The sequence below is a fragment of the Thunnus thynnus genome, chromosome 19 (assembly GCF_963924715.1).
Source record: "Thunnus thynnus chromosome 19, fThuThy2.1, whole genome shotgun sequence".
In the NCBI taxonomy this organism is placed as follows: domain Eukaryota; kingdom Metazoa; phylum Chordata; class Actinopteri; order Scombriformes; family Scombridae; genus Thunnus; species Thunnus thynnus.
This window is the reverse complement of record NC_089535.1, coordinates 15116473-15139545: the sequence shown is the minus strand read 5'-3', so window position 1 is coordinate 15139545 and position 23073 is coordinate 15116473. Positions and strand designations below refer to the sequence as shown.

At 41.1% G+C, this 23073-nt stretch overlaps 1 protein-coding gene across 4 annotated transcripts; it reads right to left on the bottom strand.

The window, feature by feature from the left end:
• Positions 1 to 954: 954 nt before the first annotated feature.
• Positions 955 to 22771, bottom strand: LOC137170308 (nipped-B-like protein B). Of its 4 annotated transcripts, none has more exons than XM_067573564.1 (47): positions 22421 to 22771; positions 20896 to 21044; positions 20027 to 20192; positions 19456 to 19586; positions 17395 to 17503; positions 17158 to 17306; positions 16710 to 16840; positions 16528 to 16618; positions 15869 to 16387; positions 14149 to 15759; positions 13836 to 13931; positions 13523 to 13690; positions 13150 to 13221; positions 12956 to 13045; positions 12762 to 12862; positions 12588 to 12674; positions 12228 to 12459; positions 11102 to 11253; positions 10917 to 10997; positions 10679 to 10779; positions 10086 to 10215; positions 9905 to 9987; positions 9609 to 9741; positions 9356 to 9499; positions 9171 to 9257; positions 8841 to 9052; positions 8646 to 8748; positions 8451 to 8549; positions 7942 to 8088; positions 7308 to 7442; positions 7116 to 7214; positions 6964 to 7017; positions 6747 to 6855; positions 6494 to 6630; positions 6159 to 6299; positions 5930 to 6023; positions 5479 to 5633; positions 5305 to 5395; positions 4990 to 5163; positions 4685 to 4875; positions 4426 to 4533; positions 4064 to 4264; positions 3540 to 3686; positions 3003 to 3397; positions 2720 to 2894; positions 2361 to 2549; positions 955 to 1855 (listed from the first exon to the last, which is right to left on the bottom strand). In XM_067573564.1, the coding sequence occupies exons 2-47, from the start codon at positions 20957 to 20959 to the stop codon at positions 1496 to 1498; spliced, it is 8244 nt and encodes a 2747-aa protein (XP_067429665.1). In that variant the 5' UTR covers positions 20960 to 21044; positions 22421 to 22771; the 3' UTR covers positions 955 to 1495. The 4 variants fall into 4 exon arrangements, with proteins under 4 accessions (XP_067429665.1, XP_067429664.1, XP_067429666.1 ...); XM_067573563.1 differs by lacking the exon at positions 22421 to 22771 and adding an exon at positions 22148 to 22387; XM_067573565.1 differs by lacking the exon at positions 22421 to 22771 and adding an exon at positions 22153 to 22387.
• Positions 22772 to 23073: the final 302 nt, after the last annotated feature.

Here is a 23073-nt window from a genome sequence, read left to right as displayed (position 1 = left end):
ACCAGTGGTGCTGCCATTCTTGGCAGTTATTTTTTAATTTAGGACAGGGTCTATGCCATCCTAACTTAGGAAATTCTTCAGTTAGGATGGTTCCGTCATAGCTGAATTTCTATCCCAAGATAGGGTTTTTTCCTAAATGCAGTTAGTAAACATATTTCTGTAATACCGAAAATCCTAAATGTCATCCTAAACTGAACGGATTTCAGAGTAAGGAAGTTTCTGTAATGAGGCCCCAGGTTACCAGAAATACACATAAGCTGGTTTCAGGTTTTGGTAATGCTCATATAGATCTGAGACAGAAAAAACACACAGGATCATGCTAGCAGAGATGAGCATTCCTGTTAAAAGGAGTCCTGATCGGCTTGATTGCATCACATTATTCATTTACACAGAAAAGGTCAGTCCAGTACATGTGGTGCCTGCATCTGTACACTTAGGATGAACATTTCCTGTCAGAATGCATAAAGTCTTTATGTGAACAGAGAAACTGCGCAAAGGGCAAAGTCTGAGAGATTTCCTTAAGTTACCTGCCAGCTGCTGCCGTTCACATCCTCAGTCATAATCAACCACTTAAGGAGATAATATTCAGAGGCACAAATAGACCTGTTTTCATCCTTCTCAAGGAGGCAAAGAGCCCCTGAAAATGAATGACTTGAATTTAATCACTGCTGGAAAAAGCCTTCTATGATTTGCTCCACAAACACACACACACGTGAGAACCTCACAGTACAGGCAAAAAAAGACAGAGCCCGATGACTTAAAAAATGATGCATTACGCATTGTGATGAAAAAAGCAAACAAAACAAGCGCAAACAAGTAACAAAGACGTAAGAAAAATTTATTGCAGTATTTGTTCCACCAGAAGTGCTGAGGGTCACTTTCTTCTTGCTCTGTGTTCTACTGTATAACATCAAATTCTATATTAAAAACAATATATCTTCCCCTGCATATAGGCATAGATACTGCACTGCTTTTAACATAAGTAAATCATTTCAAAGATACTCCATTACAGTGTGGGAAAACAATAAAATGTTTAAAACAAGAAAAGAAAAAAAAAAAAAAAACAGTTAAAAGTTGTTGGAGCTCAGGTTAAGTGAATAAATCCATCTGGTGCTAGTTTAAACTCCAAAAACACTTTATTAAGAACATCATCAATACACTAATTTCCAACATTCACTTTATTCTTTTTTTTTACAGAATTATGTTCAGATATAAACATGTGTTTAGTTAAACTATGATACAGTGGGAGTAAAAATCAAACAACCGAGTTGCTGCACAACAGCGAAGGAACTCCCACACAATGTTTTCCCAAACATTTCCTTCTTGTGTTTTTCTTGTGTTTAACTTAAACATGCCCATGTTTCGAACAGATCAGTGTTCACGGTACTTTTCCTCTATCGCGTCCTTAAATATAAAGAGGTTTTGTCTTCTCTCTGTTTGTAACATACTGGATCCACATTGGTTTGGCTGTGAAGGGTTTCTGTCTGTCAGTTGATTAACTCTTAGTCCCCTCCTTGGCGGCGTATAGCGCCCGTAACGTCTGTGCCACTTTATTTGTAAGCTTGTGTCCACTTGTCAAGGAGATTTTCTTGTAAATAATGTCTGACTCCTTGATCGTGTCAACCCAAGGCACCTTTTTGCGACCATCCCGTTTCTTTGCTTCAGCCCAGGGCCCAGAGTAAGTTCCAGACATCCAGTGTATACTGTAGCCACTTTTGGTCTTCTGGATGACCCTGGCAATCTGTGGTCTGTCTTTGTATTTGGGACGGCAGATGGCAATGACATCCATGGCCTCCACCTTCTCATTCATGTGACCTGAATCCTCTGCGGAATCCCCGCCTTTCCTTGGTTTCCGCTGTGGATAAAAATCAGTGGCATGTTAGAGTCTCCAATATGAAACCTTTTTCCCACAGGAAGCATCACATTTCCTTTCATGTTGGGTTAATGAGGGAACAGTAGCCGCAGTGGGAACACCAGCGGAGTTAATCTCAATGCAACAATGAGGAAAATATTTTTATTTTATATGGTCAACCCATATGAATTGCTCATTGTTTGGACAGTATGTGCTGATGCAGGTCACAATTTTGTACATATAACAATATTCTATTCATGTTATCTTTTTCTTCTTATGATGGACTGTTGATATGCCAGTTTCCCCCTTGTGACTTTCTTCTTCTCTACATTTTTTCAAAGCAATGAGTGTCTTCTGTTGTGTATCTTAAATGTGATATCCGAATGACCTCACTAATGCCGAATATGAACAGTTTCTATGCAGAAGTAGTGTGATTACGTGAAAGGTGACGCGAAAATCCTATGAGTAATCACCACCCCATATTTAAACTCCTTAAATATATTCTTACCGCAGGAGGATCTTCATCCTCACTGTCCTCATCATCTGACTCCACTGGAGCAGCATGATTATTGTGGTTGTGGTTCTGGGGTTTTGGGCCCCTCAGCAGCGAAGAAATGGCTTTGTTTCTGGCATTGGCACTTGCTTCGCCCTCCTCGTCCTCTTCATCACGATCCAAGTGCTCCATCAGTACCTTGAACTATGATAAAAGAAGGCGTTAAGTCAGTCAATACTTGACATTGAATGACAAAAAATACAGTAACTGGCATCGTATGGTCTATAAAAACCTTCAAACCCCAAACACCTTGTGTGAGACTGGAAAAAACCCCTCAAAACATTCTGAATGAGGAAATGCTGAGAAATGCTTACATCTAAATACTGTTTCACAATATTCCTCTTGATCTCGTAGCTGAGATCTCTGTTGGCTAGATCACCCTTCAGGAAATCCAGCGTCTGTCGAGGGTTGAAGTGCACCTTAGATTTCCTGTTCACTGCCTTGTCGTACACTTTGGCAGACTCTGTTGGCGAGTACTTCTGGATTTTGCTGTAATGCCAACAAAAAGTTCAGTTAAGTTTAGGTCATGTAAACAACTGCACAGCTAAGAAAGAGTTAATAAAACATGTGTCAACCGGTATTTTTGATGTGGCCCACCTGTCTGAGAAGCCGTATAGATTCTTCAGATGTTGTTTGAGCACAAGCAGAAGCAAGATGCCTTGTGAGGCACTGGCAAAGTCCAGCAGAGGGTTTGGGTTTCCAGGGAGACGGTCCATAATTGCATCCTCATCTTCCATTTCGGAGTCAGAGTCAGTTTTTTTTCGCCTGCGGACCACCTCGTCATCCTCATCGCTGCTGCTGCTGCTGCTACTGCTGCTGCTGCTGCTGCTGCTGCTACTGCTGGACTCGCTACTGCTCTCCTCCTCATCCTCATCATCCTCAGAGCTGTATTTCCTCCTCTGAGGCTTCTGCTTCTTCTTCTTCTTCTTCTTCTTCTTCTTTTTCTTCGGCTTCGTCTTCTTTTGACGCTCAACGGGCTCTTTCAGTAAAGACTATGCAGAGGACAAAATCACTCAAATACAGACCAAAAATACAGTGGATATATTAAGCATGGATAAGCTTGGATATTCATCTCATGATAAACAAAACAAATTATGAGTAAAAAGTCATACAAATTAAAACAAAGCTTCTCACCTCCTTGAAAGACTGGAGCAGGTTGCTACCAGAGACAGACAGGGTAATATCTATATGGTGCATGATGAAAAGAGGTTCCTCCTGGGTCTGGAAAGGGAAGCAGGCCAAGTTGTCTGCTATGAACAGCAGCATGTTCACCTCTGTTTTCTGCAAAGGACAAATTATATAAAACATCCATTGTTTAAATTAACTGTTCATGACCAGCCTTTACGACACAAGAATATTGTCTGCTTTCTGAGCACTGATCAATTCACTGACTGATTCACACATGAATTGGGCCAAATGATGATTTGTGTGACCAAAATTGTCATGTATTCTGTGTCTATTGCTGTCCCTTCTGCCACTGACAAAGTCGCATCAGCTCAATGAGCTCAAAGACACCCAACTTCTTCATGCCATGCTGCCGGATAAACAAATTTATCTTCGGACCCACTTTGAGAAGCAAAGTTGAAAACGAGTAAATGGGTGGGTTCATAGTTCAAGATACACAAACATACACATTTGACGGACAGAAGTGAACTTACAGAGCTGTCATCAAATAGGTTGAGCAGGGAAATGAGAAAAGCCCGTCTGTGTTGTCGGTTCCCACGGACCATGGTGTAAAGATGAGAGCAGAGGGCCGAGTCTGTGTCTTCGTGCCGAACACCACGGATCACTGCGTTTTTGGAGCCAACTATGGCCTGTTGTACCTGATGAGACATCTTCAACCCTGCGACGGCTTTCATCTGTCAATTCACAGAGAGATACAACTCAGCGTGTAGATAGAATGATAATGTTTGTGATTATTTTGGCGAAGCCTTCATTTTGAACTACAATATGTTAATAGATGAGCAGAGTATGTCATTAATTAAAATTCTCTCTCTTCTGCTCATCATCAATTACTCACATGGATGAAGCCAGAATATTTCTTGTCAATCTCCACCAGCTGTTGATCGGCCTTGTTCTTCATGGTTGGCTCAGGGTCTGTTCCCATGGCAATCAAGTAGGGCACACACTAAAAAAACACAAAAATCTTGTGATGCATTCAAGATAACAGTGTCGCGTGATAAAAGAAAATCTTAAACAGGTCTTGCTTGTAAGAGGTACTATGTATTTTAGTCTGGAGTGATTTTCATCAGAGAATGCCAGAAAGACTGTGAACGTACCTGTACAGGATGGATGAGGCCCTGGCTGAGAGTCAGTATAATGACATTCAGTGCAAAGTGCCGAACAGTGGACTGCGTGTGGAAGAAGGACTCCAGCACCTGCTTCAGGTAAATCTGCATTATAGAGCTGCTCATGCCTGACGAGATGTCCCCCATTTCCTTCAGATCCTCTTGCTTGGCTTGGTTCTTCCCTGAATGAACAAAAACATCCTCCTGATCAGGCTGCAGATGTTCTACATGAACGTGCATTAACTATAGAACACAAGAGTGATAAACACAGGCAGAGATGGATTTGTTAAACTCACATTCACGGTCAGCCTCCTGCATTCGAGAGTCCTCTTCCTGCAGGTATGTCTGCAGGTTTTTTAGCACCTGGATCTTCAGACTGACCAAACTGTTTTCATCTGATAGGGTATTGTTATACAGAACCTTCACATCCTGCACAAACATGAGCTCTGGATGCATGATGAACTGGAAGCCTTGAGACAATGGAAATAATTTAAATGCAGATGTCATTACTGAAGAAGAAACAGGCAAATAAAAAGATCAGAGCTGTCAACAACACATGTCAACATACAGTGATTACATCTTATGTTAAACTGAGATGAGGTGCAATATACCTAGACCTATGATGGCCTTGATCAGGACCTCCTCATCTTCATGAGTGGTGAAGTATAGCAGAAGCTCCAACACTTTGTCCTTGATGACAATCTAAGAGACAGAAACAGAGTCATCGAAACAGGTTCCACAGCAGTTTTTCGTACAACATTTAAGCACTGAGTGCTGATGTCTACCTTGTTGGCGCCTTTGAACTCCTCTTGGTCAAAATCAAAGTGTCGACACAGAGCCCCCACGGTGAACAGTGAGCGCAGGAGAGTAGGTTTGTTAGTTACCAGAGTGGAGCTGTTGGGATCCTCTTGGTGCTGGGTCTTGAGTTTTGCCAGAGCTCCTACAAAATCATACACACAATTGCTGCTTTTATTCTTCTAGCTCATACAATGAACTTAATCAAAGAACCTGGACAGTAAAAAAATATTTGGTGTGTGTTCAATGCTCTAATTTATCTTGATTTGAAAAGAGATGAGTATGAGCTTTACATGTAACCATTCATTTGAGGTGAATGGAAAGGCTCACAATTACAAGCCCTATGTACTATTAATATTGATTTTAGATGAATTTTCAAGCCTTTTCCATTTCAAGTTATATGACATTTCTGATTAGACTAAGAAAAGTACAGGGCCTTACCATAGTATCGATTGAAACAAGCCCAAACAAACTTGTAGTTATGTGTGACCTTGTTCACAACAGCACCAAGACAGCTTACACAGTGTTGTACAACCTGAGAAGCAAACACAACAAATATTACGATACACATATTATAATACCGTGTGCTCAGAAAAGTGGTTTCACATCCGTGTTGTGCATGATTTTGGAGAACTATCTTTGAAAGCTATAAGCTGTAATTGAGACTGACAGTCATGCCGTATTTGATGATGAGCTTCATCAGGTCTTCTTCTATGGTGGTGAGGAAAGTCTCACTTGGTTGCTCCATCAGAGGCACGACCAGCTCCAGGATCTTGGCCACGTTACATATCACCATGAAGTCATTCTGAGTCTGAGATGATGGTACAGAAGAGTTGGAAAATAACTTAGTGAACAACTCCATTGAGCACTTGTGTTTTCATTCACCTGCCACTAGATGAGCCCATAGCACAACATAAAAGTAGGTGTTCATTACTGTCTTTCCTCCTACTTTCAGGGAAATTAAAAATGATATACTAATACTAAACAAGATGACATGGCCCTTACATTGCACTTGGTGGTCAAGTAGGGCTGCATAGTCATGGCATGTTTGACCATTAACTGTGGTCTGATCTTGCTGAACAGGTACAGAGTGGTGACACATGCTACCAGACGACCTGAGCTGAGTCCTTTGTCCTCACAGTCTGAAATGCAAACACAGAAAACGTTCAAATTGGTCACAGCACGTTAATGTTTAACACAAGATAAATATCTTTGTTAGCAATCACACGTGTATGTTTATTTGGCAAAATGCATTTACCTGCAAGAGACTCCTCATATTTCAGTATGTGTTCCACTAGATTGTCCACCAACTGAACGCAAGCTTTCTTGGCAGGTTTGTACGAAGCGTTCTCTTCTGACTTCAGTAGCTAAACAGTTACAGGACATACGGCAATCAGATAAAGTGCAAAACAAAATATTAACACAACAGCTGCTGTTGAGATATAAAAAACATTCATACAAGTTGAACAACTTACATTTTGGAGAAGCTGCTCAAACCAGTCATAGCCTGAATCTTTACATGCCAATACCTGGGATGAAATCAAAACATGAGACAAGTCAGATTATGTCAAACATCAACATGTTTCTGGCGCATTGATGTATTTTCACGCATCCAGATAGTACGCACCACATCTGTGATGTTCAGGATCTTTCTGGTCATGGCATCTTTGTCGTGACTGGGTGTGGGGGTGAACCAGAGTTTCTGGAATGTCTCATTCACCAGTTTCTGCAGGGTCAAAGATGTTTAGGTATATTAAAAGCATATTAAAAGCTAGAATCTGCCACTTGTAGGAGGCTTTTGCATAAAAACAACACAAACCTTGATCCCCTCCTCATCATTGACCCTTCGGATCATCTTGACACACATCTCAGTGATCTTGTGGAAGTCTGGCTGCTCCAGGCAAATATCCCTCAGGATCTTAATGACTCTCTTCCTCACGCTAATACCTGTGTCCTGTGTAAAGACAAATGGGTACAAGGACAGTTCAATAATGACTTAAAATAAAGTGCCTATTTTAGTTATTTTGAGAATTATGCTAAATTTAACTTAATCTAATAGCAAAATGTCAATTTGTTAAGTTATAAAAGTGATAAAATAAATATTGTTCTCAAATTGCTGCACTGTTATGAGCATTTTGAAATGCATGTTCAACTGCCAAATGGTTGCAGTTCTTCATTTGATCTTTAGGTGGCAGGGTGGGGAAAAGAGGATTTAACCTCAGCTGAACTTGTGCACTTCAAATGAACTTTTAGGTCAGAGTTTAAAAAAGTAAAGGGCAAAGTTAAGCTCGAGCCTGAATATGATAGATGTGGCTTATTCCTTTCCACAGACCCCTTAGAGGGCACATGAAGTGACCGAATCAGTTTAAATTTTACCACCAGAGCAGATCCTGTGTATGTTACCTCACAATCAGGTGTCAAAAAAGGTGAAGAGGGAAAGCTTAAGAAATTACCAATATCCTTTCAATGAGCATGTCATAGTACTGCTCAATGAGCTGAGGTCGACTTAGTACAAAACGGCCAAGGAGCTCCACAGCAGCCTCTCGCACACTGGTGGAGTTGTCCATGAGGCGACAATGAACCCCACGCTGCATATCCAACTGAAAAACAAAGATTGGACATCAGTCAAGCACTTTATTTAACATTATGGCTGCCTGTGTGACTGCAGTGAACTAGCACAATTGCCTGATAACATCACAACATTATTGTCTGTTGGCTTTAGGAAACTGTAACAGGCATTTTTCACTATCTTCTGATATTCTATAAACCAAATAATCAGCAGATTAATCAGTATTGAAAATAATCATTATCTGAGCAGCAGCAGCTTCAGTCAACCATCAGGGTCTAGAAAGGGTCAGCACTGAGTGTAGGTCACCTGCATTTTGGCAGTGATGAGAGCTCAACACATGTTGTAGTCACTGTAGTTACGCACGTAAAATGGAAGAAATTCTGCGTAATTTACCCGTGCCAGAATACTTGGATCCACCGCCACTACCTCAGACAGACACTTCATGGCTTTAGTTCTGACTGCAATAGCACTCTCACCAAGAACTCTCAGAATCTATACAAAAACGGAAAGACAGAGAGAGGAAAAAAAGTTACTGACAGGCAATATAATATAATCTCCCTCTTTTTTATGTGAAATGATTCCTCTTACCTGTGATAAATAAATATCAAAGCTCTGTGCAAATGGCCTCATAGAGGCCAGATATCTGACAATCAGACAGGAGTCCTCATAGTCTACTGTGTTAGAGTTTGACCTGAAAGAAAATCAAGAAGACAGTTAGGATAGGTCAACAGGTCAAACAGCATAGCAAATTAGCGCAGTGATGCAGAGAGTTGCAGTATTTACGTCAGAGAACTGAAATGCGATCGTGAAGTCTTGATGATCTTGCGGAGGAATTTCTTTCGTGCTTCTGCCCTCAACATAATCTCCCCAGTCGAGTCAACATCCGTCGAATGACCTTTCCAATCATCATCTTTATCATTTTGAGACTTCACTGCCTTCTCTGCCTCAGTTGTTGTGTCCCTGTACCACTGGGCGATGTAAAACTTCCTGGCAAACTGGATGAAACAAATACATGAATACTTAATGAACAATGAACATTTTGAGGTACATTATACAGAACTACTGTATGTATCATGCAATTTTCATTGTGGTGTATGAAAATGGAACACTCACCACTAAAGATGAGTCTGTCTCGATGTTCTCGTCTAGGTAGTCTAGCAAGGCCTTCTGGAGTTGCTGGATCTCATCATTGCCTGGACTCTGTAAGGAGATCAATAAGCAAGGAGCATCTCAAAAGCAGTTCGACAGCGCTGTTAATTTAAAGGGTGTTTAAATAATACTATAATTATCATGTCTACCTCTTGGAGGATGCGGTCAATAGCCTTTTGGTCCATGTTGCTAGTGACAGCCTCTTTACGAAGGCGAGATGCGACGGTGCCGAGGTAGTCCAGTGACGCCACCCTGAGTGCCATTTCTGTCTGCTTGTTACTGAACTGGTGCACCTGGAGCACAGGATAAGGAGGGGGGACATTGCATCAAAAACATAAGTAGCTGTATCTGTTTCACGAGAAAATAACTGATGACAGATTTGGACTGAATGATTCTACTCACCAACAGCCGGCCCAATAAACTGAGCAGCAGTTCAGCTGCAGGCCACTCAGGCTTGTTGACTGTAGACAACAGGTCGTGAACAAAGTTCTCAAACAGAGGCCTGTAGTCCTCTTCTCCCTGCTTACTGCCACACCTGACACATACAGAGTAATAGTCAATACAATCTTTTAGAATAATGTATTTTTGAACATTGAACCAGTTAATATGACAGCCTATTCTGCAGTATAAGCTGGTACTGTGGCCAGGATGACACCTGACATACATGCTGTGAAGTGAGAGTGGGAAAAATTACTTACTTCTTGAGAAACACTGATAGGAAGTTCTGAGCTGTCCTCATGGCAGTTTCATAAGAATTTGTGATGAAGACATCTTTATCCACCTTAAAAAAAACAGCACCAAATATGTAAAACAATTTCTGAATCAAAACATTAGTCTGATAAATATAGTTTAAATATCAGTTGAATCCCTGGTCCCTACCTTCTTACTACGTTCATCATCTACATCCCTCTCAGAGGGGAAGTGTACCACACACTGGATGAGCTGAAGAACCAGGGCTGTGACCATCTGAATATACAAAGGCTCTCCATCTGTATCACTGCTGTTTAGCCTGGTGGATGAGGAGTATGAGACATAGTTAACTAAGCATTGCAAAGGTCGTCAATAATAATTGCTTTCATTTATGCCAACTTTAAAGATCCCCTCCAGACATGTTTTAAGATGTCTTAAGAAGATGTCTCCTACTTCTCTGTAAAGTCCATTCTCAGTGTTTGTGCACTGGAGGCTTCAAGTTTCCACATCACACTTTGTGTAAGCTGCATACTGGACCACGATTGGCTCCAAACTAGTTGTGATGTCACAAATCATACTTGCAGGTACACGCCTTCAACTCAGATTTAAAATGAGCACAGAGAAACTTTTCACTTTCAGCAGATGAACGTGAAAACAGCCTCCTAATGTCTGCACATACATCATTCTGCACAGTGAAGCTCAAACATCAAACTGGTGGAACAAGAAGAAAGACACATTTTTGCGCGGATTGAGAACTTAATATTCACTTGAGATGTAGTTACCGAAAGTTCCTGAGGCTGCGTTTGCTAGTAGGTAGTCTAGCCAGGGAGGTGAAGATCTCTTCAAGAATGAGCTGCCTGTGCTTCTCGTAACGAGAGAACACCTGAGGAAAAGTAAAATGCAGAGCACTAAATCAAAATATAACAATAGAGATGTTGTGCAGGAGTGTGTCATAAAAAACAACAACAATCTGAAGCAATAGCATAGTTTACTTCTAAAAAAATACTAAAATTGACTTACCGCCGTCACAAGTGTTATGGCACACAACTGCAGTTCACTGACATTCTCCACAAAAAACGGTGTAATACCAAGGGTGGACACCTAAACGTGGGCAACAAAAGCAGTCAGATATGCTACAGTTTTAAAGTCAACGATGAAATGAAGTCATGCATTTTGACGACATCAACCCAAATTCAGAATCTCACCTGAAGAATTGTGGTGTCAGTTAGCAGCTGGATCTCAAGGAGCTCTGAGATGTTGCTGACAATGTCACACACTTTGTTGTAGAGCATGACAACCACCTTCTGCTTATGGGTAGAACATTTCGCTCTCTTGGCCTTTGAGTTATGCAGGCCACCTTGGAGAGTAAGAGAAGGAGAAAGTAAAGGATAGGATAAAGGATAAGTAAACCACTTCATTTTTAAACACTTCATTTGATAGAATAGTGTTTAAATGTGTCAGATACTCTGTAGACATGTGACTACAAAAATATTCTATGGTCAACTTTTCTTCCCCAACTTTAGATGATGAACGTGTCTTCAAGAATTTAAGTTGCAGTATATCAAATCACTGTGACCTCGCATTAACAACAACAGTCACTTCTGGGTAGACAACTGGCAGTTGATTTGAATTGCAGAGACATGAAATCGACAAACTTGTTCATTTCTGTTGTAATTTCCAGCTTTAACTGTAGCGTTTAAAGTTACACAGTGGTCCGACCTATCTGACTGTTTCTGCTGTGCTTATTTTACGTACTGTGTTGCTTTGCTAGCGTCTTTGATGAACCAAATCTACCCAATAGCAACATCTCACTGCTGCTAGGACAAACTGATAGCTGCCTTTGTCATAGTAGGAAGCCGCCTTACCACTGCTTTACTCATTTATACTTATTTATGCTCACTTTTAATTACTTTTACTACTTACTGCTTATACTTATTTACATACGCTTTTTTGTTTACTTTTTTCCTTGCTTGAACTGACATATATTTTTGCTCCGCCCCATTAAATTGTATGTACACAGGGGTTTTCTACCCGGAAGTTATTGTAAACAAACATTGTGATTGGTTCATACATTTTTGTTATTAGTTAATCCCTGAATGTGCTGAAATTTCTTTAAGTTTGACTGCTCAACATACTTATAAGAACTCCATTCCCACGCCTTCAGCTATAATTAGTACACATAAATTTAAGGCACAATCAATTTTTAAAAATCTAACATGCATAAAAAAGCCTTAAGACTAAAAAGCTTGTCAATTAGTAAATTTGCACAAACTGCTTCTGGAAAGCAATATTAGTCTACAACTTAGAAGAACAGAATAAAACTGTGCTGACCTCCATGGGGATCCACTCTGTAGACCGGGTCATACTGAGGGTACAAAGAGTTTTGCAGATGGAACTTGGTGTACTGCAGCACCCTCTCAATCACATCCTCAATGTAAACAGCCTTGGGCATGCATGGTGATGTCATGATGTTGAGTGCAGTCAGACAAGCATCAGCAGACTTTGTCACCCGCTCCATGATCAGGTCACGCCACAACCGCTCCTCATCCAAGGAATCATTACCCTACATATTCCAAAAGCAATTAGTAAAAGAAAAAAAAAAAAATCAAACAAATGACACAACTTGCTGAAAAGCTCTTCTCAAAAACTGGGTAAATTAGGTAAAATAATAAAAGCAGGCTAACAACTTACATGATTCATTAATGTGGAAAGTTTGACACTATCTTGAATGTTCTTCTCCAAGATATTCACAATTTTCACCAGTTTATCAGATGGAAACTGTGGACCAAACAGATTACCGGTTACTTTCGCAATAACAGATAAATGTCAACTGTGAACATGAGTGTAACCATGTGACTCTCTTACTTTGTTAAAGATGCCCATAGCTTTAATCTTAGCAGAGTCGTTGCCTAGCTCACTCAACTGGTGTTTTCCAAGCAAGAGTTCTTCAGGTATCTCATCATCATCTGTGTGAGGGCACAAAGTTATGATGTTGATATTTTTAAACTTATCACTTTGACACATTGAGCTTTGGAAACTGCACCACGTTTCACGTTTACCTGTGGCAGTGAAGTCCACATCCTCAAGGCTCTCGAGAATGTTGTCCACACTGGCTGTGAATCTCTTAAACGTGGAAGAGTCCAACTTTTCTGTTAAATAAATGTAAACAGATTGATTAATAAAAATATAGAGTTCTTATGCTATAATAAAATCAATTAATATTATGATAGAAGTCAAAGTGGTAAAGCAATACCCTCTAGTGTCAGCTTGGAGTCGTATGTCTTTCGGTTTTTCTGTTTTTCCTTTTTCTTCAATTTTCTGGCAACTGAATAAAACAAAAACACATTTGTCAAATCTTTGACAGCAACCGTTCAAGCACTGAATATTTGATAGAGAAAGACTTGGTGTAGTACTTTAATTATCCTGGGAATTGGTCTGACTGATCATCAGTTTCAAATAACAATAATTTGAACGACAGCCGTCAGAAACGAGACTCCTAATATGCTTTTGTTGTCCATTTTGTAAAGGTGAAAGGGAGAGAAAATCACTTTGCTTCACAGAGACATTTAACCTAACCAAAACATTTTTTCTTGTGTATGCCCGTGCCTATGCAAAAAAACACTCACCATCACTTAGGCTTGGTGGTGGAGAACTTCCGTCTGAATCGTCTGAGCTCTTATGGCGGTGATGGCGAGCGTTATGAAAACCTCCGCTTCGACGGTGCTCTCCAGAACCTCTCCTTACTTCCTGTTTCCATGTCTTGTCGTGATCTTTCTTGTGCCTTTTCCTTGCGTCTGAAACAAAAAGAGCGACGTTAAGAAATTATTTTTTAAAGTTTTTGCTGAGCTTTAAGTGATTAAATACATAAAATATTTCAAACACTTTTGCTTGTGTTTTTGAGTATAATTATACTACTCTGGTGTGTATGTATACACTCACACTCTTTGTCGGAGTCGTCTTCATCCTCTTCATTTGAGTCCGACTCAGCGTACTTGGGTCTCTTACTGACCATGCTGTGCCTGCGCTTGTTTGTCTCTGTAGGCACAAGAGGTGAGTGAGCTTTCAGCATAGACAAATCTAAACTTCAAAAGAAGATCATTTAATGACTGTGATGGTAACTATTCTAGAGACAGCTGTTTTAAGTAAATAAACAAACTCAGCAAAGTCATATCATACATATGCATCCTCCACAATTCTGTGTACATATGTCATGAGCATGAATGAAATGAAGTAAATCATAAGTAAATCATACCTTTCCCTGATCTGTCAAAAGAAGACCAGTTCCTGGACTTGAAGCTGTGTGCATTCCTGCTTTCCTTAATGATCTTTTTTACCTCATCAATACTTAGTTTCTTAAGCACAACGACAGGCTTAGCTCCTTTGCTTAGGTTCTCTACCAGTGACACTCTCTGCAGCCGGACCCGGGGTTCGCTCCATTGCTCCACCAATTTGTTTGGACATTGGGGATCTTTGTCTTTCCCATCTCGTTTAAATTTAGGAATCACAAAGTTCTTCAGACTTCCTGACTTTCCACCCAGCAGGTATGCGGGGAACTCGATAGGTTTAGTCTCAAAGGGCTGCTTTTTATACCCGGTTTGGCAGATAACGCGGTCGTCCCCACTTTTCCTCTCTTCCTTTTTTTGGGGGGTTTGAAGGCCGGAACTGTCTGTCCTCTGTCGACCATTGAGGTCAGTGGATTTTCTGCTTCCGTCTTGTTTCACTCTAGGGCTTTCAGGTTTAGTATGCCGGTCAGGAGAGTGTTGGTGTCTGTTGCAGTTTTCCCTTGACAGGATCTTGTGTTTCCTTTCCCTGTCTCTGACTCTCTCTCTGTCTCTATCTCTGTTCTTATTCCTCTCCTTATCTCTATCTTTGTCCTTATCCCTATCTCTATCTCTGTCTTTATTCCTCTCTTTATCTTTATCTTTGTCCATATCCCTATCCTTATCTCTGTCCTTATTCCTCTCTTTATCTCTATCTTTCTCCTTATCCCTATCCTTCTCTCTGTCTTTATTCCTCTCTTTATCTCTATCTTTCTCCTTATCCCTATCCTTATCTCTGTCCTTATTCCTATCTTTATGTCTAACTTTGTCCATGTCCCTTTCTCTGTCCTTATCCATATCCTTTTCTTTATCTCTGTCTTTATCCATATCCTTTTCTTTATCTCTGTCCTTATCCATATCCTTTTCTTTATCTCTGTCCTTAACCCTATCTCTATCCCTGTCCTTATCCCTATCTCGATCTCTGTCCTTTTCCCTATCTCTATCCCTGCCTTTGTCTTCTCCCTGTCTGGAGATGCGCTCTGCCTTGTTCATGGTTTTGGGAGTTTCAGGTTGGCTGACATGGGTTCTGTGACTGTTGTGGTTCTTTTCCTCTTTGTGCCGCGTGTCTGAATGTCTGTCGTGTTTCTGCCGTGGTTTGTCTGGTCGTCTGCCATCTGAGTGCACCTTGCTACTCGATCGGTGCTTAGATTCAAGCCGGCTTTCCTGCTTCTCTTTAGGGGTTTCTGGTTGGACGTCTGGGCCAGACTTCCTGGAGTTGTCGGCATGCTGTTTGACAATGCTAGGTCTGTTCTCAACAATTTTATCCACCTTTCCATCTGTCTTTGACTTTAGGCGCCGCAGGTGGTCCTCGCACAGCTGCCGTGCTTCCAAGACCACCACAGGCTGTCCTTTCACTCTGCCAGCTTGCTGCAGATCAATACTGACCATCAAAGCAGGCCGACTGGCACCGTTACTTGCAGCGTTCGTCTTCTTGGGTGTCAACTTGCTGCCAGTGTTGCCCCCGTGAACAGCAGGTCCGTCGTTAGCCTCAACTCCAGGTTCCTGAGGATATGAGTCTTGCTTCCGTTTTTTCAGTGGCTTATCTGCAAAAAAAAATACTGTAGCTTAGCCTTAATACAAACAGGAACAAACATAGATCATGAAAAAAAATGTAAGAAGGCACAGGGCAAAGGCAGGCACCCAGAAATTCACCTTTATCCTGGACTTCTTTAGACCATCGTTCTCTCTCACTGACTGACTCGCGTTCTATTCTCTCAAAGTCTGCAAGTGCGTCTATCTCAGCATCATCAAACACAACCCCACTGACGACTCCAGTCTCCTTGATATTTGGCTGAACAGGAACTTGCTGACAGTTTGCCTGCTCCTCGGAACCTAACTTGTGTGACAAGTCCTGGGCAGTCCTCGACAACTGATTATTATTATTATTCATCAAATCAGTTTCATGGTCTAGATCTGCACTAGGAGAAGGCTCTCCAGATTCATCTGCGTCTGAAGTCCTCACTCGGGCCAGTTTTAAAGTCAGCCTGGCAGAGTCTTTCAGTGGAGAGCTAACAATGTCATACAAGGTGTTTTTGTCCATCTGCTCATGTTCCTCTTTGCTCCTTTCTTTATGCTTCTTTTTATGGTCAGAAGAGGAGAGGAGCAGGTCAGGTGCTGCACCCAGTGGCACATCGGGGGGATGTGACTGCATGATAAGAGGAGGTCTTGACCCTGTGGAAACAAAAAATATAAATATAAAATTTAAGTTAAATTGGGCACCAGAGAGTCTTGGCAAATAATGAATTGTACAATCTTATTTTTGATTCTACAAAATGAAGATGATTTGATGACTTGTTGCTAAGGCAGCATACATTTTGCAGTCTCTTCGCTCCCAGCAGGGGAACACACTGACTGTGGTGATTTAACTGGAAACGAGGCGGCCCTCGTGGAGGGATCATTCTCCTGTTGAACACAAGACGTTTATCATCACTTTTAACAGTCGGCGTGGGCTGAGGTCCAGTTGATGATATCCTTTTTATTCCCTCTAAATTACCTCATTTCCCAGTCTGTGAGCCATGTTCATGTAGTCTTCATCGGAGTCTGGTCTTGTGTTATGATTGGGGGGGTTACTTGATAGCTGTCCAGAGACCTTGTTGTCATGGATATTTCTGAGACCACCAGCAACTAAAATGGAAAGCAAAATAAAATCCTCAGTCAAACTGTTTGCGACAATGACAACAACTGTTCTGAGGGAACAAGGAGGAGAGTTGGAGGCTTCTTGTTTTAGACAGAATGGTCACATAATATATTAATCAAGATGGAAAAGCACACAGCAATAACAGACTTGTTTAAAGCCAGCAACAGAAAGAAATGCACACAAAATGAAGATTTGACTATTCTGTGATAGTCCTTGTATCAAAGTTTGCTATTTGCTGTGATTCCTAGCAGAGGTGTGGCAGGCAGCTAACGATACACTTATTCTGATTTAACTTTGTGCTCACCTTGCTGAGTCTGCTGGTGTTGAGAGTAACTGGGTGGACTGTACTGCATATAGTCAGCAGGACTCTGAGGAGTATAGGGACTAGGTATAGGGCTGTTCTGCTGCGGTACGAACCGATTTCCTGACCCAGACTGCGGGGATGTAAAGCATCTGTAAAGGAGGAAGACATAGTTGTAATCAAAAGTACAGTACAGAAAGTACTTCTCTAGCATCTGACAGCATACTGGCACAGCCTTACCCAGAGGGGCTTTGAGGGACAGTGGTTTGCTGATAGTTTGATGCTGGACTCCCATGCACCTGATTCTGAGAGATCTTATACTGTTGCATCATCGGCTGCTGCCTTACACCTAAGAGATTAAAAATGGATAGAAAAGTTTGCATTCATACAAACAAAGAGGTGAACATACACAACTCTGCAGCACCAAAAACGGAAACTCAGTGATATAGAATTTCAAATCTGTTACCGGCTACACTTGTTGAAAAAGGTAGCTCGGGTTAAACAAAATACTCAAAAGTGAAATAGAATAACATCTCCAGTGTCTCAAACATCATCTACTCAATGACAACAATGGGTACTACTTTAAGCTGGTTCCAAGTAATTATATTGCATATTAATTTATTACGATACAAAATATGTTTACCAGTTTACTTGGTATACCTGTATAATCTATTACAATCAAATAAATCCTTACTTCCTTTTATCCATATTTAACATTGTGTTAGAGATGTGTTGATTCAGTTACATGGTCATTTTTAGACCTTTGTTAGTGGTGTTGTTGTATTGGATTGCATTATATTGAAAGGTGCGTACTGTAAACTGCAAATGGGGGTGGACGAAACATTAGAAACGCATTTCAATATAATGCTGTCCAACACAACACCACCACTACACACCACTATAATTGGACATGCAGTAGTATGATATGCAATAATTAGTATGATAATGGTATCAATAATCTCATAATCATATTATACTGTGATGTCCTTCACAACAACACTCAAACCGCTGTTACTGTATTTCAAGTTTAATCTTGTATACTTATAAATCATTTTGACAGTAAAACGTATCACCACAAAAGCTATTAGGAAGTCAGAGCGATGAAGGAGGAGGTTAGAGCTGCAGGAAAATGGTGAGGGTTTAACAGGGTGCAGGTTTATGTACACACTGTCTGACGACAAGTATGCACTGAGCATATCTTTGGAGAAGCATTTCACTGGGTCAGAAACACTATGTTCCGACTGCTGGCCAAAACAGCACAAATAATGATAAGCCTTCATGAGACTCATGCATCAGTGTTAATAAAAGATTCTTGATCTGAGTGTGTGGTCATTATCACAAACACTTGTGGTTTCTTTTTTCTGACTACATGCTCATCTTGCAACTGCCAGCACCCCTAACTAGAGTACACGCTGTGAGCAAAGCTTTTTGTTCCCCTTTTTTCTCTTTGGCACAAATAATGATTCAGTATGCAAGTGTGTATGCATACTGTATGTGCTTATTACCTGTAATTGCAAGCTATTGCAGCTGCTCATAAAACTAGAGGGATTTCCTGAACTAAAGTTAAAAAGATAACTATACAGTTGTTTATGGCAATTAGTGATATCCTTGTTGATGACAAAACAAATGCAGCTAAGCTTTTAAAATACATGTTTGGATTTCATGTCATAGAAACCATGTTAAAATATTTTTCTGTGACACTCGCTACTCCAAAATTCACACTGACGCTGGAAGGTGCATTTTTTCACTTAATGCAAAGCTAGGCTAACCGCTTCTGCTGGTCCTCTATCTTTAAGCTAAGCTAGGCTAAATTTGTGCAGAGTGACAACACACTTATCTGTATTTAGTGCGTTGCTCTTTATCTCTTGTAACAAAACAAAATAACTTCCAATACTGACCAATTAACTGGCCCTACTGCGCATAAGAAACTTTGAAATAGTCACCGAACAGTCCTTACAAACCTCTGAGTCATGCCAAAGAGTAAAAAAAACAACTGCTGCCATATCAGGGAAATTACAAGTGAAACTAATAACATAAATGATGGTTCATTTCCAATAATGATTGCAAACCAATGCAGCAATAATAATGTTACTGGGTACACCTGTGTTTCACAGGTCTGTTCAACTTTACTTTCCAGCCCTCAGTTTGGGAACCACTAGTGTAGTGAAACTAGGCAAAATAAGTGCATTTGACCCAGGAAATGCTCAGGTGAATAATTAGTAACAGTGGCAACCAAGCATATAGTCACAGAGAGAGCATGCACTGAGCTCAACTGCAGACGACTCAATGTCTCCTCCTTACCACCCCAAACCTTGTACTGGGTTGTCATACTTTTGTCCCTGAAGATTTGGGGGTGTCTGGACAGCAAGGTTTGAAGAAGCATTGGCATATCACCCTCGGGTTCATCATTCCCCAAGTTGTCCTTCAACTCTCTAGAGAGAAAACAGAAGAGTAGTCCTCAGTTATATTGCAGGCAATAGCTACCCACTGGCACTGCAGTCTACTTCCTTCCAATCTCAGTTGGCATTTTAAGTGCAGCTTAGACTAGCCCTTCATGATTCTGACAAATCCGAGCATGGGTTGACCTATCTATCTATCCTAGATTCAATGGTGACTATTTAAATTGAAACAGCAATGCCCAACTTCACTTTTAAGTAAACAGTGATGTTATTACAGTGAAACAGCAATGTATAATGCATTTCCAATAACACTACTAACAACCACATTGACGTAACAATTACTTATTTCCTAATTAAAACTCATATTAGAGTTAACACACCTTTAAAAAACCTTCTGCAGTAGCTACTGGCAAACTTTCCTCTCTTCAACAGATAGTGGAGCAGGCTGTGAAAGACTGGTGAGTGGTACTTACATGTGTTCAGTGGAGACCTGGTTAAGGCTATGTGCCAGCTGAGTCACCAGATTCTCGTCCCGACACACCAGCAGGTTGCTGACCTCTTCAGAGATCCTTCCATTGTAGAGCAGACTCTTAGCAGTGGTGGCAGGGAGAGGAGAAGGCAAGGGCAGCTGGTTCAACACTAAAGGAATGATGGAAAGACAATTTATCTTGGTAGGGAAATCAGAGGAAGCAAGATTGTAAAGAATAATAACATTAAACTGTTTTGAAAAATATAAGGATGTGAATTTCTTTGTGACGGTGCAGATTAAAAAATGAACATTTTCAAAACAAATGGATTCAAACTCAGAATACATCCTGTTTTGGTGTTCACAATATTTCAGACCAGAAGAAACATTTTGTGGGCCTCAGAATACATGCCAAAGTTATACATGATAAAGAATATGCTGTAACAGTATAATTAACATGTTGTCTATCCTTTTATGAAAAGGCCTGAAAATTATAGTAATATCAGAGTGACGAAAGGTCCACCAATCTTTGTACATGAAGTTACCCCTTTATTAGATACACTTTTACATTCTAATGCTATCCAGTGCAATTGTCCTGCAGTAAATCATATATTCACAAAGTGTATAATTTCACAGAAATTTAGGCCTACAATTTCCCATCTTTTCGAAACATTAGCTGCTTGAGCCCTGTCTGCCCTGAAATCACTAGTAGTAAGAAGCATCACAATTACCAGTATTTAGCCCCTGGTACCACTACAAAGCCAATCAAATTCGGCCTGCTTAGCAGTCAAGTATTCCTTGGACTTGCCACATCTTGGTTTGAATGTTAGTGTTTAGGCTGTGTGAACAACATTGGAGAGATGATGTTGCACTTACAGTCTGTCAGGCTAGCAATTCCAGCAAGAGTAGTGATGGGAACATGAGGCATATCACCATTCATGCTGAAGATGAGGTCAAGAGGTCGTGGCAATGCACAGGCTGCTCAAAATCACCAATCTCTTCCTATTCCTCACATGTCCAAAATTCTGCAGAGACAAAAAAAAAGTGGCAACAAACACTATTACAGCACTGTTAACAAGGTTGGATGCCATTACAAGCAACACTGTTCTTACAATTATTCATATTGAGGGATGGTCAAATATTTTCCATATATCTACAGTGTACTTCTTCTGGATTGGGGATTTAAAACTGTGTCAGCTCATGAGTGTGCATTATTACAGTGCCAACATAACTGCACTTCTGAGGCAGACAGTTTATGAAGGCCTTATAGCAAGGCTGCTTTGCTTGGGCATGTCTTTGGGTGTTATTGATTCATGCAGCTTCTGTTAACCAGCAGGTCCTGATGCTCGAACCATTATGTTCCCATTTTTGGCCCTTTTTGTCCTGTATAAATATACACCTACAGTGTGTGCATTTTTTATAGATGTGATATTTCAACCTGCTGAAGTCGAACATGCGATGGCTGCTAAAACATACAAAAATCAGATATTCTAGCTCTCATGCGAATACAGTGTGTCGTGCATTGCAATTAGACCCGGGTAGCGACAAATCTAACGCTAACTGCTGACATTAATCCTCTAACAGTAATGATAAAACGTTACTATAATTATGTCTCTCTGTGTGTTTATGTCTATACATCTCTTAACCTCTAACGTTAGCTTGTCTGTGGTTTTATTTTCGTTTTCGCAGCTGAAGCTAACTAAACAAAAAACAAAGGCAATTCAAACAAACATGGTTATAACTGAAATTCTTTCTTTTGTTAGAGTGTCAGTTAAGGTTTCCGGGGCTCTGCAAAACACACAACAGCGACATTATCGTTAGCTCATCTTGACACTAGATGCTGACTGTATTATAACTCAGTTATTATTATTTTTGGCGTTGTAGGCACTTGCTAAGAAGACGAGCAACATAAAGACGTCTGTGAAAGTGACTACAATCAACTCGGGATTAGCCGGCTAGCAACAACTGGAAATGTAGCCATGCTAGCTGGCTAGGTATAACGCTAGGTTAACTGGAAGTTGCCGAAGCTAGCATCACCGGGAGTGCATCAAAGCCAGTTAGCCGTTTGTTGCTCACTCTGAGACGCTCCTTTTTAGCATTCGGGTCGTGTATGGGTTTAGATTTTCACCTCACACTTGCTGTGGCCTCCGTCGACGCACCTCTAGCTCACAAAGTGGACCTCGGACTTGCCTAAGGAAGCGTAACCCCGACCCGACGCCAGGGAGGCAGGGGTACAAAGCAAAGACCCCATCACAAATCAAGAATTATCCACTCCCCCCTCCCACTGACTGTTAACGTTCACCAACGGCTGCCTGTGTGCCTGACAACGCGGAGAGACTCGGGAGGTAAACTAATTTGTCTGAAAAGCGGTTGTTATTGTTGAATCTGCTGGCTTATTTACCTCAGGATGTGATGAGAAAGAAGTGGTTCTGGTGGAGGAGGAGGAGGAGGACGAGGAGGAGGAGGAGGAGGGGGAGGGGTAGGATGGCAGCTGGAGCAGGAGAAGAGTCTCTAGCTCCCTCTCCGTCCCACGGTTCAAACAGCTCCTCCGAGTAAACAGCTAGCACAACGGCAGTAATCCCCGTCAGGGGGACTGGGGGTTTTTCATCTTTCCCACGGCGAGCATCTCTGCTGGGAGGGAGAGAGGGGGGGAGCATCCCCTCAAACCGGCCTTTTCATACGATTATCCCCAGACAACGTTAAACGTTTGAGGTTGCGGGTACTAATTAATTTTCGAGAGAACCGGAGAAAAGAGGAAAAAAGGAGGGTCCACGGTCCAATCCCCTCTCTGTCTCTCTTTCAAAATGCCGACCGGAAGAATCGTTAAAAGGAATAACTCCCTCAACCGGTGAGGAGTCAAATCATAGCCTATCAAACGATTGTGACCCTAATAGGTAACCGACTGAGTCCCGTCTGCACCCCCACAACCCGGCGAGGACCTCTGGGATCTTTGTATGGGATCGCGGTGCTGGTTTTGTAGGTGGTTTTCCTACAGTTTTTCGTAGATAAGATTTATATACGGAAATAATTAAATTCAGTAAATGACAAAAGAGA